The sequence below is a fragment of the Micropterus dolomieu genome, linkage group LG23, assembly GCF_021292245.1.
Source record: "Micropterus dolomieu isolate WLL.071019.BEF.003 ecotype Adirondacks linkage group LG23, ASM2129224v1, whole genome shotgun sequence".
Taxonomy (NCBI): Eukaryota; Metazoa; Chordata; class Actinopteri; order Centrarchiformes; family Centrarchidae; genus Micropterus; species Micropterus dolomieu.
Genome location: NC_060172.1, coordinates 9,064,139 through 9,079,300, shown reverse-complemented (window position 1 = coordinate 9,079,300; position 15,162 = coordinate 9,064,139). Strand labels below are relative to the sequence as shown.

At 39.4% G+C, this 15,162-nt stretch overlaps 1 protein-coding gene across 3 annotated transcripts in view; it reads right to left on the bottom strand.

The window, feature by feature from the left end:
* Window positions 1–395: 395 nt before the first annotated feature.
* clip2 (CAP-GLY domain containing linker protein 2) overlaps window positions 396–15,162 on the bottom strand; it is a 42,211-nt gene continuing 27,444 nt past the window's right edge. For 2 of the 3 annotated variants that reach the window (XM_046040418.1, XM_046040420.1), the window contains 9 exons: window positions 13,085–13,468; window positions 12,299–12,874; window positions 12,139–12,196; window positions 11,262–11,345; window positions 9,148–9,304; window positions 4,644–4,791; window positions 3,519–3,707; window positions 2,800–2,863; window positions 396–2,712 (listed from right to left, as the gene is read on the bottom strand). In XM_046040418.1, coding sequence (XP_045896374.1) covers window positions 2,696–2,712; window positions 2,800–2,863; window positions 3,519–3,707; window positions 4,644–4,791; window positions 9,148–9,304; window positions 11,262–11,345; window positions 12,139–12,196; window positions 12,299–12,874; window positions 13,085–13,468 — 1,677 coding nt within the window. In that variant the 3' untranslated portion in view covers window positions 396–2,695. The remainder of the gene's footprint in view (window positions 2,713–2,799; window positions 2,864–3,518; window positions 3,708–4,643; window positions 4,792–9,147; window positions 9,305–11,261; window positions 11,346–12,138; window positions 12,197–12,298; window positions 12,875–13,084; window positions 13,469–15,162) is intronic. The other variant, XM_046040419.1, reaches the window with a different exon arrangement.

The window sequence follows — 15,162 nt, the reverse complement described above, 5'->3', positions numbered from 1 at the left end:
TATATGTGGAGGTCTGAAATCCAAAGATTGTAAATAAACATGCAGTAGATGATTCATCTTCACCATGAAGGAGCTTGACCCTTTTTCCACATTAAGGAATGATTGCCCCCCCCTTCTGTTTGACATATCAAATATTTGCCTAAGATCAGCATATGATTTACAACAGGGTTTTTGTTATCTTATGTGTGTGAGTTTGGCAGAGGAATGGATAAATGGTTATGATTGCTGGCAGAATCCCCCAAACCACCAGTCTCTTAGTGGCATGACATTCTGAAACCACTTTGAATCAGCTCTGTACAAACATACCTACCTTCTGTGCTTTGCCCTCAGAAACAAACATACCGACGTGGCGCAAGTATGAAATAGTGTGAAATAAAACACAACCAGCCCTTGCCCACATTGTTAATATTTAATGACTCAATCTCTGAAACCATTGCAGCAATAATCCAAAGGGTATGAACCCTCGAGCTGAAAAGGCCATATACAATATCCAATGGAAAATTTAGATTTTATCTTAGCTGACCAGCACCTGCCCTGCATGTTTTTTGCTTAGGAGACAATCTTCCAAGCTTTCCATACCACTCACCTCTGTGTAATGTCTCCTGCAAAGCAAATCAACCTATGACCAACTACAAACAGGATCTCCTTGTTTAGTTGACAGATGGATAAAACAATACTTGGAAGACTTAAAGTATAATTTCTATTCAAATTGATCACATTTTTGCAAATGAAATCCAGATGTTGTCAACCTGGGGAAGATTGAGTGTAACATCTTACATCCATTGTTTGGGTTTTAGCTGCTGTGACTACCCTTCAGTAGCCCCTACTTAACAAAAGGTCAGCAAAGTAATCCAGGGACATTTTGATACAGCATCAAAATGGGCTCAAATGAGCATCAAATAGGGCTGCGATCATGTACCATATATAATTAATTAATACTAGTGCATGGATAGAGTCTGTACTGATACATAGTCCACTGTAAATGAAATAGCTGATCATTACTGATTAAATGAAATAGCTGATCATTACTGATAGGATAAGAGGTGTATTGGTACAGGGTCAGACTGAGTTTAAGAGAACGCAAAAGTCTGGAATAATTCACTATATTCAGTCTATAAACATACAGTAACATAACTTAGAGCTGAATTCAGCAGAACCTCCCAGGTTCATTAACTCATTAAGCCAGGGAGCCCCCTGATGTGCGATGGCTAAAAAGGACTACTTTATAGGAAACTCGCCTTACCCAATAACTGAAGAGAGAATTGGTTGGTTGAATTCATCCCTGTCAGCCCTGTAACAAATAAAACTCTCTCCTCGTTGATAATTTAGAACACATAGTGGCATCATGGGCGATTCATGTTATGTCACTGGCACAGAAATAATTGTTTGTGCAATTTGCTGTGTTCGAACACCTCAAACATAGTTCAACAGTTTAACAAGTGTGGTAATGCACTCAAAGGATGGCAGGGAGGTCCAATTAAATTTTATTTATATAGCACCAAATCATAACAGGAGTTATCTCAGGGCACTTTTAATTTAGAGCAGGTCTAGGCTGTGCTGCTTAGAACACTCTGCTTTGTGTTGTGCTTGATTGCTTACTTAAAGATTCTAATTTATTCCTGATATGGATTTCAGAGAGTATAAAATGTATTCAGGATACTTATAGAGTACTGTAACTTGCTCTTGATGTTAACCAGACAGCACAGGGTCTTGCACACTTTTTGAAACTGACTTCATAAATGATAAAGACATCAATTTTCAGTCAATAAACACAAAAAACTAATCGGACCACTTCAGATCTGTCTTTTACAGTCTCAAAAGTGTGTTTTCTGTGAGAATTGAGACACAGAGTATTTTGCTGTATCTTGGTGAATAAAAATTGCGACTCAGCACATTGATGAAAATCGAAGAAGTGGATTATGTTGTGGGAGTTTTTGTGGAGTCTTTAAACCTTTTTACAACAAAAAAAACAGCCACCATTGGAATCCATTATAACACAAATGGATTAAACCTAATCACAGCCAAGAAGGGTGGAGTCCAAATAACGGTCACCTACAATTACATATCTTATTGTACACTAAAGCCGGAGGCACACTGGACAGAGGTAACTGTAATGACTTTGCTACCAATTCTCTCATCAGGTATTAAGTATGGTGACAAATGAGCCAAACCCACTAAAACATAATCGGTGTCATCCTTGCAGAGATGCTCTGACTATCACTGGCCAAGACGGCTCACCCAAGAGGATTATTACAAAGCTGAGGAAGTAAAAGTAATAAATAAAACAAACAAAGTGACCGACACCCAGTACTTCTTTCTTCTCATCGTTGTCCATCAGCCGTTTTGTCTTCCGGATCGAAATTCTGAATTGTCACAGAGTTCCAGGCAACTTGTAGATTCAAAATTTCTAACTACTGTAAAGCATCAAAAGTTGCCATACTGTAATGTACTCAGGAGTTGTACCGATAATATCTCATGTCCATGTCCCGTTTCCTGTTTATATTTTATAGTACTTCTTCATGATTGGCTAATAGGTGCTTTCTGCAACAACACATAAATTCACTCGAGATAGAGATTTGCTGTTTTGGTATTAACTGTAAACTGAAATGTTCTTCGGACGTCCATCGCAGGATCAGGAGAAACGTCGGAGGAGCTTTTCTTTAAGATGTACCCAGTTCAGTCTCATCTCTTCTGCTCATATCAGTGTTGTTCCTGAAAAGCCAAACACAAGATGTCTTAGCACTGAAAGGTGAAGATACCACCACATCCATAATGATTTGAAATACAATATAAGAATACCAACATCTCGAGGACTGTCTGACTCCTGATGATGAATTCCATTGGCTGAATTTGCACCATGCACCTGAAAAAGACAAACTGTCAATGTAGTCCCATTCTGGACATGATTTAGCTGTACTGTAAGTGAAATTAACGGACTACTATGACATTTTTGGAATACACTTTCTTTCTTGAGTTACATGAGAAGACTGATACTACTCTCATGTGTGTACAGGAAAATAGCTTAAGCTTTAGAGGTGCTGGTAAGAGGATATTACTAACTCTACTTGGCAATAAAGCTCCTTCTGATTATGATTCTGATATTTTGTCCTTTGGACAAAGCTACATTAGCCGTTTCCCCCTGTTTCAGTCTTTGTGCTAAGCTAAGCTAACTAGCAGTAGCATCATATTTGCTGCACAGACAAGAGAGTGGTATAAATTCTGCAGAGAGTAAAATGTGCATTTTACCCTTTGCAAGAAAGCAAATAAGTGTATTTCCCAAAATGTCTCAAAAACGATTTGTCTCTGATATACAGCACACATTAAAATATTTAATCTCTATGCTGCAGACCTCTTTTCTAATGTTTTAATCCTTTAAAGCTGACATTAAAAGCCCTATGTCTTAGTTTTTCCATATCTACAAGCATCCTTTCATCTGGTCTCATGTGGGTACTGACAAAAAAATTATTTTCATTCTTTTCCTAGTTAAATATGAAAGTGAGGTTTCTTTGTAAATTTACCGGGCTTTTATCTGGATGCCTGCGCATGGCCTGGACCAGCTGGTCGACTTGCTGGTTGTGTTCCAAGGCGTTCCTCAGGGCGTCCTCAGTGCTCAGCAGCCGCTGACGGAGGCGGCTCACCTCAGAGTCCACGGCCGAGGGGTCCAGCATGGAGTACCGCCTGTGATCAGGTGAAGACCGTTCCTGACCCTAAAACCCACACAAGGAAGGAAGATAATAGCCAATGCCTCCTGTTAATTCATGCATATCATGCTGTAGTGTATGTGATTAAAAATATTATTATATACTATTCACATATTAAGAGTACATTTTCATGTCCCTCTCAAGGAGCATCTCAGTTGGAACAGAATATACGGTAAATATCACTATATCTATCCAATATCACTAGCACAGTACATAGATACAGTTTAAAGGAACATTTTGATATTATATAATTTCTTTGGCAGTAAGTTTTTATAGGAAAACTTCACCAATTTTACACATCAATGTTAGTTTTGTCATCATGGTTAGTATCACTCATCCAGTTGTAAGAAGTCTTCTATGCAAAAAATAACCCTGGTGATGTCATCAGCCTGGTGATGTCATGAGACTACGTATGTTCAAATTATAGGTGAGTAGAAAGACATGGGTGCTCATCAGGCAGGGTATATCTAACAAAAAAAGATGCTATTCAGTTGCATTATGCGATATGTAGGAGCCTGCTTTTTTGGAGCTTATATTACGCTTCAAAGGGACTCCTTTACGTAGAGAAGGTTAAAGGAATAGTTGGACCTTTCTTGCAGAGAGTTAGATCGATATTACTCTTTGTGAAGCTGGAGACAGGCGGTGATTAGCTTAGCTTAGCATGTGATTATTAGTCCTACTGAATTGAGTCGCCCGAGAGTCAGTAGAGAAGTGATGGCCAAAGCTAACTGTCCAGTAAGACTTGTTCCCCAACTCATATAAGGCTCTTTGACAACAATCTCCCCTTGATAGGCCTTAACTCATTTGTGCAAGTTACATCATACTTGTTGGGGAGTTAGCGATAAGCGACATTTCTAGAATGGGAAAGAACGGAAATAAATGTCTCAAAAACTGATAATGACTGACAGCATTAGCTAAAATCATAAAGTCCTTCCTTCTCACCAATAGAAGCAATTTTTCACGCAGGGTCTTGATGTCATCCTGAAGTTTCTGCTCCTTGACTTTCCACTCGGCCTTGTGCAGGTCCTTCTCCATGTCCCGTGAATGGCGATGTGCTCCCAGGAGTAACACCCTCAGTTCATTCAGACTCCTGGAAAAACATAGACAAAATATGGGAATAACAAACAAAGAAACCTTGAGTGTTTGGTAATACTGACAAAACAGAACCAACACCCACTAGGTGGTTTTTTTGGCCAACAGTACTGCCCTGACTTGCTATGAAATTGCTCCTGAGTGCAATAATGATAGAGAATCAGTGCAATATTTCTGTCAAGGATTATATGAGTCGTACATCTGCTTAGACCTTGCACAAAAGGTCATTATCATTTAAAAGCTTACCAGCCCATTTTGTGAATAATATCTTAGCCATTCTGCCCAGTGGGATTGTGAAGGCAGCCTCATCTCTGTACATGTCAAACTGTCTTTAATTGGCATAAACTAGTATTTGGCTGTTAGCCAGCATACTAGTCTCAGTAATACCATTATAAAATCACATACACAGTGGGCAACTTTTTTCAGTGACCAGTGAAAATGGTATCTTCTTTACCATCTGCCCTTATTTAAAGTGTAGTGCTGTATATTCATTTTTGCACCTCACACATGACAGTTGTTTTTTATAAGAAACCCTTCAAGCCAGATGTTTCTCTTTGTCTTTCTAAAAAATTGATCTGACAGCTGCAGCTGATTCCTGAGTCCTCACTAAGACTGAGTCCTGACAAAGAATTGATTTCAAAATACTGCTGTTGGTTTATAAAGAACTGAATGTTTTAGGGCCAAAGTACAGTATATTTCTGATCTTCTGCTTGATTATGAACCATCCAGACCTCTCAGGTCGTCTGGGGCAGGTCTGCTTTCTGTCCCCAGAATTAAAACTAAACACAGCATTCAGTTTCTGAATGCTGTGTCAGAAACTGACACAGCATTCAGAATCTCAGAAACTTCAGACTTTTTACCACTGCCTTTAAAGAAATCAAATTTAAGGCTGTAGATTAATATCTTACACTGCACTGTCTTTTACTGTCCTCTTTTATCCTGTTTATATTTTCTATTTAACTCTTTTAAAAATTGTATTTCAATGTATTTTTTTTATATTTCCCTATGTTGCTTTTACATTTAATGTAAAGCACTTTGAATTGTTGAAATGTGCTATACAAATAAATGTGCCTTGCCTTTGTGCTGAAGTTGTATGAGCATCTTTTCAAGCTGCGCTAATCAATATTTTTCAACAATGCATGAAATGACTATGTGTAACTTAAAGGCCGTGTAAATAAGTAAGTATTCGCCATGTCAGGTTTATAAGGTGATAATATGTCAATGCTGCTTCACAGCTGCCTATCTGACCATGAAATTACCAAGAACCTGTGTGCTCATGACTTAATGTGGCTGATTTTTGTCTGTCGGAGTCTTTTAGTGTTTTTAAGTGACACAGAGAGTTATATTGGTCTGCATTATTGTTTGCTTCTTAAAATCATAATTCCACCACGTGACTTTCTCTTGATTGCCTTTCTTGAATCATCTTGTCAAATTCTAAAGATAAAAGAGTGTAACAATGTTCAGTGTTCTTGAAGCAATGTATTGTAATGTATTTGTTTTCCTAAACAGAATGTCAGTGAAATAGCAGCAAGAACATTAAGGTAATGATGCTACCATCCAATAACACTGACTCAAGGGGACACCCAATGATTTTTTCAACGGGTGGTATATACATTTATTGCATACAACATAATTGCTGCCGAGATGATGCACAGACAGATATTCTGCTATCGCCAGAGGCACTTATTTTTAGTGCCTTGTAGCAGTTACTAACATCATAACCATCAATAATGTAAGAACTGCATAATGTAACATTGCCAATAACGTAATACAATTAGACCAATCTGTAGAGTTCCTCCAGCACTTCAGAAAAATGCATTGTCTGAATTTAAATGTGTGTGGACAGGGCAGGACCCTGTTTAATAAAGCCTTGCACGTCTGCAGTGATATTGTGACAACTGTCTCTTTTCAGTTAGTTTTTCAGTTAGAATTTTACTGAATGCAGCCAGATTTGGGAGCTTGAGCTGAAGCAACAAAACTGGACTTGAGAGATTTTGTCAATACTATGCAATCTGGGAGAAGTGGTCGTCTGGCAGGGATTTGACGTTTCCCTCTGCTGGCTGCTCCCTAAACTCAAGAGGAATAGACGCAAAGATTTGGGCCTCTAGCTTCATGTCAGTGTGGTTCAGCAAAGACCAGTGGCAGTATTTGCAAAGATAGTAGTAATAGCCACGCTGTCTTGCAAAGGTGTACCTTAGGCTGGCCGCAATAAAAGGCCACTCGAAAATGTGCAGTTCCATCACACAGCACAATGCCACAGATGTCGCAAGTTTTGAGGGAGCGGGCAATTGGCATGCTGAGCGCAGGAACGTCCACCAGAGCCGTTGCCTGTTTCTTGAAAGTTCATTTCTCTACCATAAGCCGTCTCTAAAGGCGTTTCAGTGAATTTGGTAGTACATCCAACCAGCCTCACAACCGCATAACACGTTTAACCACACCAGCCCAGGACCTCCACATCCAGCATCTTCACCTCAATCGGTTTGCATAACCAAAGAATTTCTGCACAAACTGTCAGGAACCGTCTCAGGGAAGCTCATCTGCATGCACGTCGTCCTCATCGGGGTCTCGGCCTGACTGCAATTTCGCACAGCCATTGAAGAGGAGTTGACCAACGTTCTACAGGCCACAATCAACAACCTGATGAACTCTATGCGATGTGTTGCACTGCATGAGGCAAATAGTGGTCACACCAGATACTGACTGGTTTCCGGATCCCCCGGATCCCATTTTCGAGTGGCCTTTTATTGTGGCCAACCTAAGGCACACCTGTCCAATACCCATGCTGTCTGATCAGCATCTTGATATGCCACACCTGTGAAGTGGATGGATTATCTCGGCAAAGGAGAAGTGCTCACTAACACAGATTTTGACAGTTTTGTGAACAATATTTGAGAGAAATAGGCCTTTTGTGCACATAGAGAAAATCTTAGATCTTTGAGTTTAGCTCATGATGAATGGGGACAAAAACAAAAGTGTTGCATTTATAATTTTATTCAGTATATATAGGGAGGCGCCCTCTACAGGTGCTACTAAAAAGTTATCTCACATAAACAGTGTAAGTGCATTCATAACGAGTTAGCGCCAATTTACCGCTGTGAAACTAGAGGCCTAAATCTGCTGAGGTCACCTTTCGGAATATAGGTACATGGTAGATTTATTTGTCACATTACAACAGGTGAAATTGAGTTTGTTCTTCTGCTATGTAGCAGACAATTTACAATAATATAAAAAAAGTATTTTAAAAATGGTAAACTGAAATCAACTATATTCGGTGTATATCTCTTCCCAGAAGGCAGCAGGGTGAACAGGCTGTGGCTGGGTGGGTACTGTCCTTTAGTATCCTTTGGGCTCTGCGTAGGCACCTCACCTCACCGATATCACTGATGCTCGGTAGATGGGTACCAATGATCTTAAAGCAGTTTTAATCACCCGCTGCAGAGCCCTCTGGTCGTGGTACGTGCACATCCCATGTCAGTTAGAGATGTTTCCAGTGAGGATGCTTTCTATTGCTCCTCTGCTGACAAGAACTTGGCACAGGAATTTAGCCTTCTTTAGTTTTCTCAAGAAATACAATAGTTTTTGACCTTTCATCACCAGCGTGGAGAAGTGACCATGTCAGGTTCTCTGTGATGCTGAATCTCAGGATATGTTTATAAAGTAAAACATTTTTTATTACTCTTTTACAATATGTTTTACTATATTTTTTTACTGCAAAGTATATGTACAGAACATATTTCCCTTGTGGGACAACAACGTTTAAAATGAAAGTTAAGTGAGTCAGGACTTCAACTCCCTGAATTTTCATTACCACCTGTGCTGGAAACTGAAATTCTATTTAAACTTTGTCTCTGTGAGGCACTTTGTTCTTAATTCATAGAGTGCCCATCACAAAAAAGTTTATTATATTATAAACTTGCTCACAAGTTTAAATGCAACAAACGCTGGTACTTTTATAATTAACAGAACTCTCACAACAAAAAGTGTCCTAACTGCACCACTGTGTATTGTTATTTACTGCACCACAGGCAGCAGTGGAAAATAAAACCTCTTGCTGTAGATGCTGCTGATAGTAATGTGGCTCCTGGCGTAGCTAATAACTAATAAAGGTTTTATCCAGATGAAATATTACAAAATTAAATAGTATGATTCAAATTATACTGTTCAAGTTGGCAATGCGTAAGACAAAGTCAATATCTCATTGACTGTGGGTTCCCAGTATCTGTCCATTATCAAATTGATAATATGATGTATTTTTGTGCATCACGTCTGCATGTGCCGAGATATAATTTTTCACTCCCCTTTCCCGGTAAGCGTTCAGGCAGATGGTAAAATCAGCACAGCCTTGTGTCCCTACCTCTCTTTCCTCAGCAGCTCCTGGCTGATGTTGACCAGCTGCCCAGAGGCATCGTGGGACTTCTTTGTCATGGACTCAAGCTCTGCCTCCACACACATCTTCTCCTTGGCCAGGGCTTCGACTTTCTTCTCCCCTGAGCGAACTTTTCCCTCCAGTGCTGGTGCGAGAGAAAGAGGAAGCAAGTTTTTGCTGTGAATTTAATAATAATTAATTATTTTAACCTTATTTAGTATGTATCATGTTATCATATATAAGGACACCAAATAAATTGTTGACACACTATGAAGTAGTAAAAAGTAACATTTTTAAGCGTTTATGTAAACAGCTGTAACCATATACGAATATGAAATAGGAAGCGTTTATTTGTTATAGGCCTATGTGTTACATTGATGTTTGTCATGTTATAACTATATTTATTATTTATTCTTCATTTTCCGTGACAACTGAGCAAACTCAATCTGCTGATGAAAGCCACACGATGTGGCTGAGAGCTCTGGAAGAATTCTAGTAAGTAACTCAAGCACAACATAGATTCATTATTTTTGAATTCATTTATAAACAGTTTTTAACTCCCCTGTGAATAATCTGTACATGAGAATAAACAATTATTAAATGTTTTAAAACACACTGTAAGGACTTATTTATGTGTGCAACAGTATGTCATTAAAAATTATTACAGCTATTTTATACTGTCAATCATTCATTAACTGTTTAAAATATACAAATATATTGATCCTCCACTCAAAAATTGGTTTTAGCTTCTATGTGCAGGATGATGTGCAGAGATTGACACTAGAAGGCTGTTTTCACGTTCATCTGCTGAAGGAGGAACGTTTCTCTGCACTCGCCTTAAATCTGAGTTTAAGCTTTGTATGTACAAGCAGGATTATAATATATATAATATATATAACTAGTTTAGAAGCCAATCGTCGTGCAAAAGGTAGCCTTCAGTGCACATACACTAATAATGGACCTTTCGGTACCACTTTACTTTAAAGGATAGGCTCACAATTTCCTCAATATTCAGGTGCCCATATGAACACTGGTTTTGCAAGCTGTAATCGTTCATCCTGTTCATACTGGTCATCAATAGATTCCTTCCTAATGTTCTTCTTTTGCAAGTGATGAAGAACAAAATCTACAGTCCTCGTTTTGTGCAAAAAAGTATTCTAAAGTTTCTCTGAAGATAATGAGGCTTCAGCAGTCTGACTTAGCTAAATCAAGTCTTTTTAGTGTGAAATCCCCTCTTTGTGTTTACTATTCTTCCACTGCAGCTCAGCAAACAATCCCTATCGAGGGAAAAATAGGAAAAGAATCCACTTGATTTGTCTTAGTCAGACTGCTGAAGCTTCACATAAGCGTTTTTGTCCCCCATCACTTACATTTGAAGAATGTTAGCCATGCAGATGAGGTCTACAGTCTGTAAAACTCAATTATCAGAACATTCAAATGTAGTTTTATTAAAAAACAGTCACATTGTAGAGTAATGAAACAATTCTTCACTTTTTGCCTGATATTGTTCTTTTTCTCTTTGTAAATTATTTACAACCTATTCTTCAAAGTGTGTCAGTTTGATTATGTAAAGTACATGAAGTGTGTTTTGGGTCCTTTTGATGTGATGGAACTTAAAGTTTTTCAAAAGACAGCCAGTTGACAGATTTCTCAGCAATGATCAAAGAATGTAACGGTGAAGATGAACACTATCCACCGCACAGTGATCTCAGCATGACTGGTATGAAAATGAAGTAAAGGCTGCAGTCACGACACATACAGCGACAGCGCACAGACGTACAGAGAGAACAACTCTGACAGAATGACGCTAATGAAGGTCATTATCTAAATGTTCTCTAAGGTGCTTGTCTGTTACATGGAATATGTCTACCAAAACCCTAATTGGTTTGGCAGGAAATGACAATATGCCAATAGCAAACTTAGCCCTGTTTTAACATTGTGAGGAAAATGTGACACCACAATTTCCACACAAAAGTACATGTTTTTATTAGCACTGTTATTGTGTGTGGAAAAGACATCATCTCTCTGCAGAGATGAAAATCGGAAAAAAGACACGAGAGCTTGGAAAAGGTCGCTGACTGCTCTTGGACGTTGACATTTACCTCCAATCTGGGATTTGAGGGCTTCAACCTGGGAAGTGAGAGTTGAGACCTCCTTTTCCCTTTTCATCAACTTCTCCATTGTTTCTGAAGAAAAACAACACAACGGTAAGTGTCTTGCTTGGAGAATGCAATGTTCAAGAAACCACAATAAATGCGTTGATGCAGGAAATGTAACTCAGTCTGTAAGGTGCGTTCTGTAGATTTAAAGTTATATATTATCTATGAATCTATGAAAATAGTAAAATCATTACAGTGTGCGGTAGCTTGTTTTTGATTTTTTCCAAATACTAAGACTGTTGGTCAGGAAATAAACTGTCTATACTTAAGAGATGAGAATAATTGCTCTTTGGTATTTCTGATCAACTTGTTGACAAGCAGCTTCAGGAGTTCCGTGAGTTGATAATTTGAATCAGCTGTGTTGGAGCAGGGAGAGCTCTGTAACATGCAAGACAAGGGGTACTACAGGTTTTTTGAGAAATGTGGTTCTCCTCCTGAATTTAGAGTGAGTAAATCTCTAGCAATACTGTAGCCTCATTTTTAACGGACAGATTATGAGAGTGATATCAATGTTTTCATCTAACTCTCCGCCAGAAAGCAAATTTCCTGTTTAAATGGCTTGCAGTTGAAAAATTGAAGAGGACAGAATTGTGCATTTCTCTCCAGCCCATTCGTGCATAAATGGACATTATGATCAGCAACTTATAAAGTAATATAAAATCTATACAGAACTGTAAAGGAGTTTTAACAATGCTTCAAGAAAAATAATATTTTCACTTAGTCTTATTACTTTGGGAAGTAATAACACGGAGCAGAATATGTATGAATAGTTTGTTCTTATGAAATTTTATTTAGCATTAAAATAAATGGATGCTGATACCTTCGATATTCTGTTTTAGCTTCATCTTCTCATCTGAAATTTCATTATCCTCTATCACCTGAAAAAGAATTAAGTGTCAAGAGAGTTGAACTTAAATCAAAGCAATGACAGCATGCCAATAATCAAAATAGGTGCTTCTCACTTCTCCTCAGCTACTCACATTTGCATCATGGGATGTGTAGCGGTCTGTCTGGATGGCCTGGAGCTGGTTCGCAGTCACCCTCAGCTTCTCCTCCAGTTTCTGGATCTCCTCTCGGCTCTCTGCCTGAGCCTTCTGCAGAGCCTGGTAGTCCATCATCTTCTTCTCTGACAGCTCCAGCCTCTCTCGCAGCTCCCCTGTGCTTTTGTCCTGCTCCACTTGTAACTTCTCCATCTCCGCCAGCCTCTGCTCTGCCTTCTGTTGTTTCTCAGTAGCCTCCTCCAGGGCCTGCTTGCTGCTTTTGGCCTCTACCTCAGTCCTCCATGTCTGGTTGCCCCCAGCCAGCTGATCTTTGGCCTCCTGAAGACGAGCGCAGAGGTCTTCACGTTCCTTGGTCAGAATGGCAGCTTCAATCTTATGTTTGGCCTTGAGATTCTCCATCTCCAGCTGGTGCTCCATCTTAAGGCCCTCCAGAGTGGCTCTCAGCTCCTGGGCGTCCTGCTCTTGGCCTGCTGGCGTAGAATGATCACTACTCAATGTGGCCTTCAGTTCCTCCAAGGAACGCTGGTGGTCGCTCACTAAAGTGTCATATTTTGCCTGCAGAGGGAAGTGAGAAGCAATATTGTATTTAAATTTTGAAAAGATGAATTCAAACTTTCTGCTTTCTGCCTTTAAAACCTCTTAGCAGTTCAGCATAGATACTTTCATAACTGGGTAATTTACAGAGCTCCACTGAAGTGACCCCACTGCTCTTGCTAAAGTTCATTGAACAGTTTGCATTGGGTTAAAAAGAATCTAGCAGAATACCTTCCAGGTGTCCATCATTTCCATATTTTCCTTGGTGGCCTGTTGAACTTTCTGCTTCATCTCACTGATGTCCTGGTTCTTACTTTCCACCATGGCCTTCAGCGACTCTATCTCCCGCTGGCTTGCTGCTAATGCCGTATCGTACTTCTCTTTAAGCTCGCTGCTCTCCTTGTAGTGCTCGCGGCTCACCGACACCAGCCGCTCATGCAGGAGGAGGGTCTCCGGCTGGGTCTCGGACCCGGGAGCAGCCTCGCTGTTGTTGACTCGCGGCAAGCTTGGGTCAGATCCTCTGAGTTGAGCCTGGAGGTTCTCAACCTCAGCTCTCCTGAGGTGGAGCTCCTCCTCCAACTGCATGATACGACTCTGCTCTTCAACTGTGGTTTGCTGTTGAAAAGAAACACTGTCCGTCACTGGTACTGAAAGTTTTTTTCTGATGAGTGCAGAAAGATGTCAGCCTTTCGAAAGAATGACCTTATTACTGTAACAGGTGGAAGAGCCTGCAACAGAATGATGTCATTCCAAAGAAAAGGTGACTTTAAGAGCAGAAATCAGGCTTCAGGAAAAAGGAAATCAGAGGGAAACCCCTGAAGGTCCTTGCAAAGATTGGAGACGGTGCATTCCAGTGAATATACAATACAAGCAAATTCCATTACGTATGTGGACAGTGACAAATTGTGTAACATTTTGGCTTCCTGTTGTACTCCTTAGATACACAATTATACAAAGACAGCTATTTGTTTTCTAGCAGCCAGATTTCCCAGAGCACATCAGCATTTATGCAGATTTTATGTAGAATGTGTTTGAAATATTCATGGAAAAATTCTTATGTTTGAAATTGATTCTTAACTCCCCCTAAAACCACAATTTGTCAACTTGTACCTTTATCTTTTTGTACATATTAAATAAATAAGATAAAAGGTGGTAATTGTTAAACAGAGAACTCACTGCCCTGCAGAGAGCATCAGAGTTGACAGTTATAACGTACAGGCTAAGAGGATTTTTCACTCTTGCAACATGAATGTAACTGAGGCTACACCCACAGGAAGATTATCTATGCTCTTCTTTTTGTGACAGTTCCATGAACATATGGTAAATGGGACAGATCTAAAACTGTGTTAGAAATCATAGAAAGAACCATGTGGAAATAAAATATCAACGTTTTTAAAAATACTTTTGGGGCACTTTTAAAGACCTTAAAGCTGCATTAATAGATTTTTTGGCCACTTTTGGAAAACAAAACATCTCATAAATTATCAACTTGCTAATGTGTTGGCAAACAATTGATTACTGACACATTGAGCAGCCACAGAACAACATTAGCATTTATTTGCTGTCGTGTTTCTGGACACCTGATTAATGTAATTCCAATATTCACCCACTTTTAGCTCTGTTTTGGGTCCTCACCAACTCCTGAAGGAAAAATCTGTCTCTTTAGCTACCAAATGCGTCCCTATGTTTACCAGCTAGTTGCTTTGTTGATCTGCTGTTTGGGGCTGGGCAGGTAGCGTACACTAGGTTTGTCAGAGCTTTTTCTCTGAAAACAGCTGCCTGCTTTTACTGTAAACAAGGATAAGTAGGGCTGATTTTGCTAGACAGAAAGTCAAAGCAATTACCTTAAAGGTGCTAAAAGGCTCAGTTGAGCTGAGGGAAAAACGACAGTCATGTGATAATTCTCTGTGGGTTTGTCACTATGAGCAACAATGTACACATTACACATATTCATTAATCCACTGGCAACAGAAAAATATTGATAAGAGCAGCTTTAAGTCGTCTAATTGCCCATTTCGAATCTTACTGTTGGATTCTAGTCTCCCTTCTCTAGCTGGCAAAAGCTATAGTTGCTCATTAGTTTAGAGTGGTACAACCAAAGTACTGGCGCCACTAGGGGTTTGAATTTCACAGAACATCAAAAGTCCAAACAAACCATTATACTCATTTTATGATACTGCTGTCATCATATCAAAGCTGACAGTCCACACTTAAATTTTAAAGTCATTTCTATCCAAAGTAATAAAATTAAGGAGCCAAACGATCAATGTATCACTGTCCAAACATTTGTGCAGCTCACTGTATGTGCA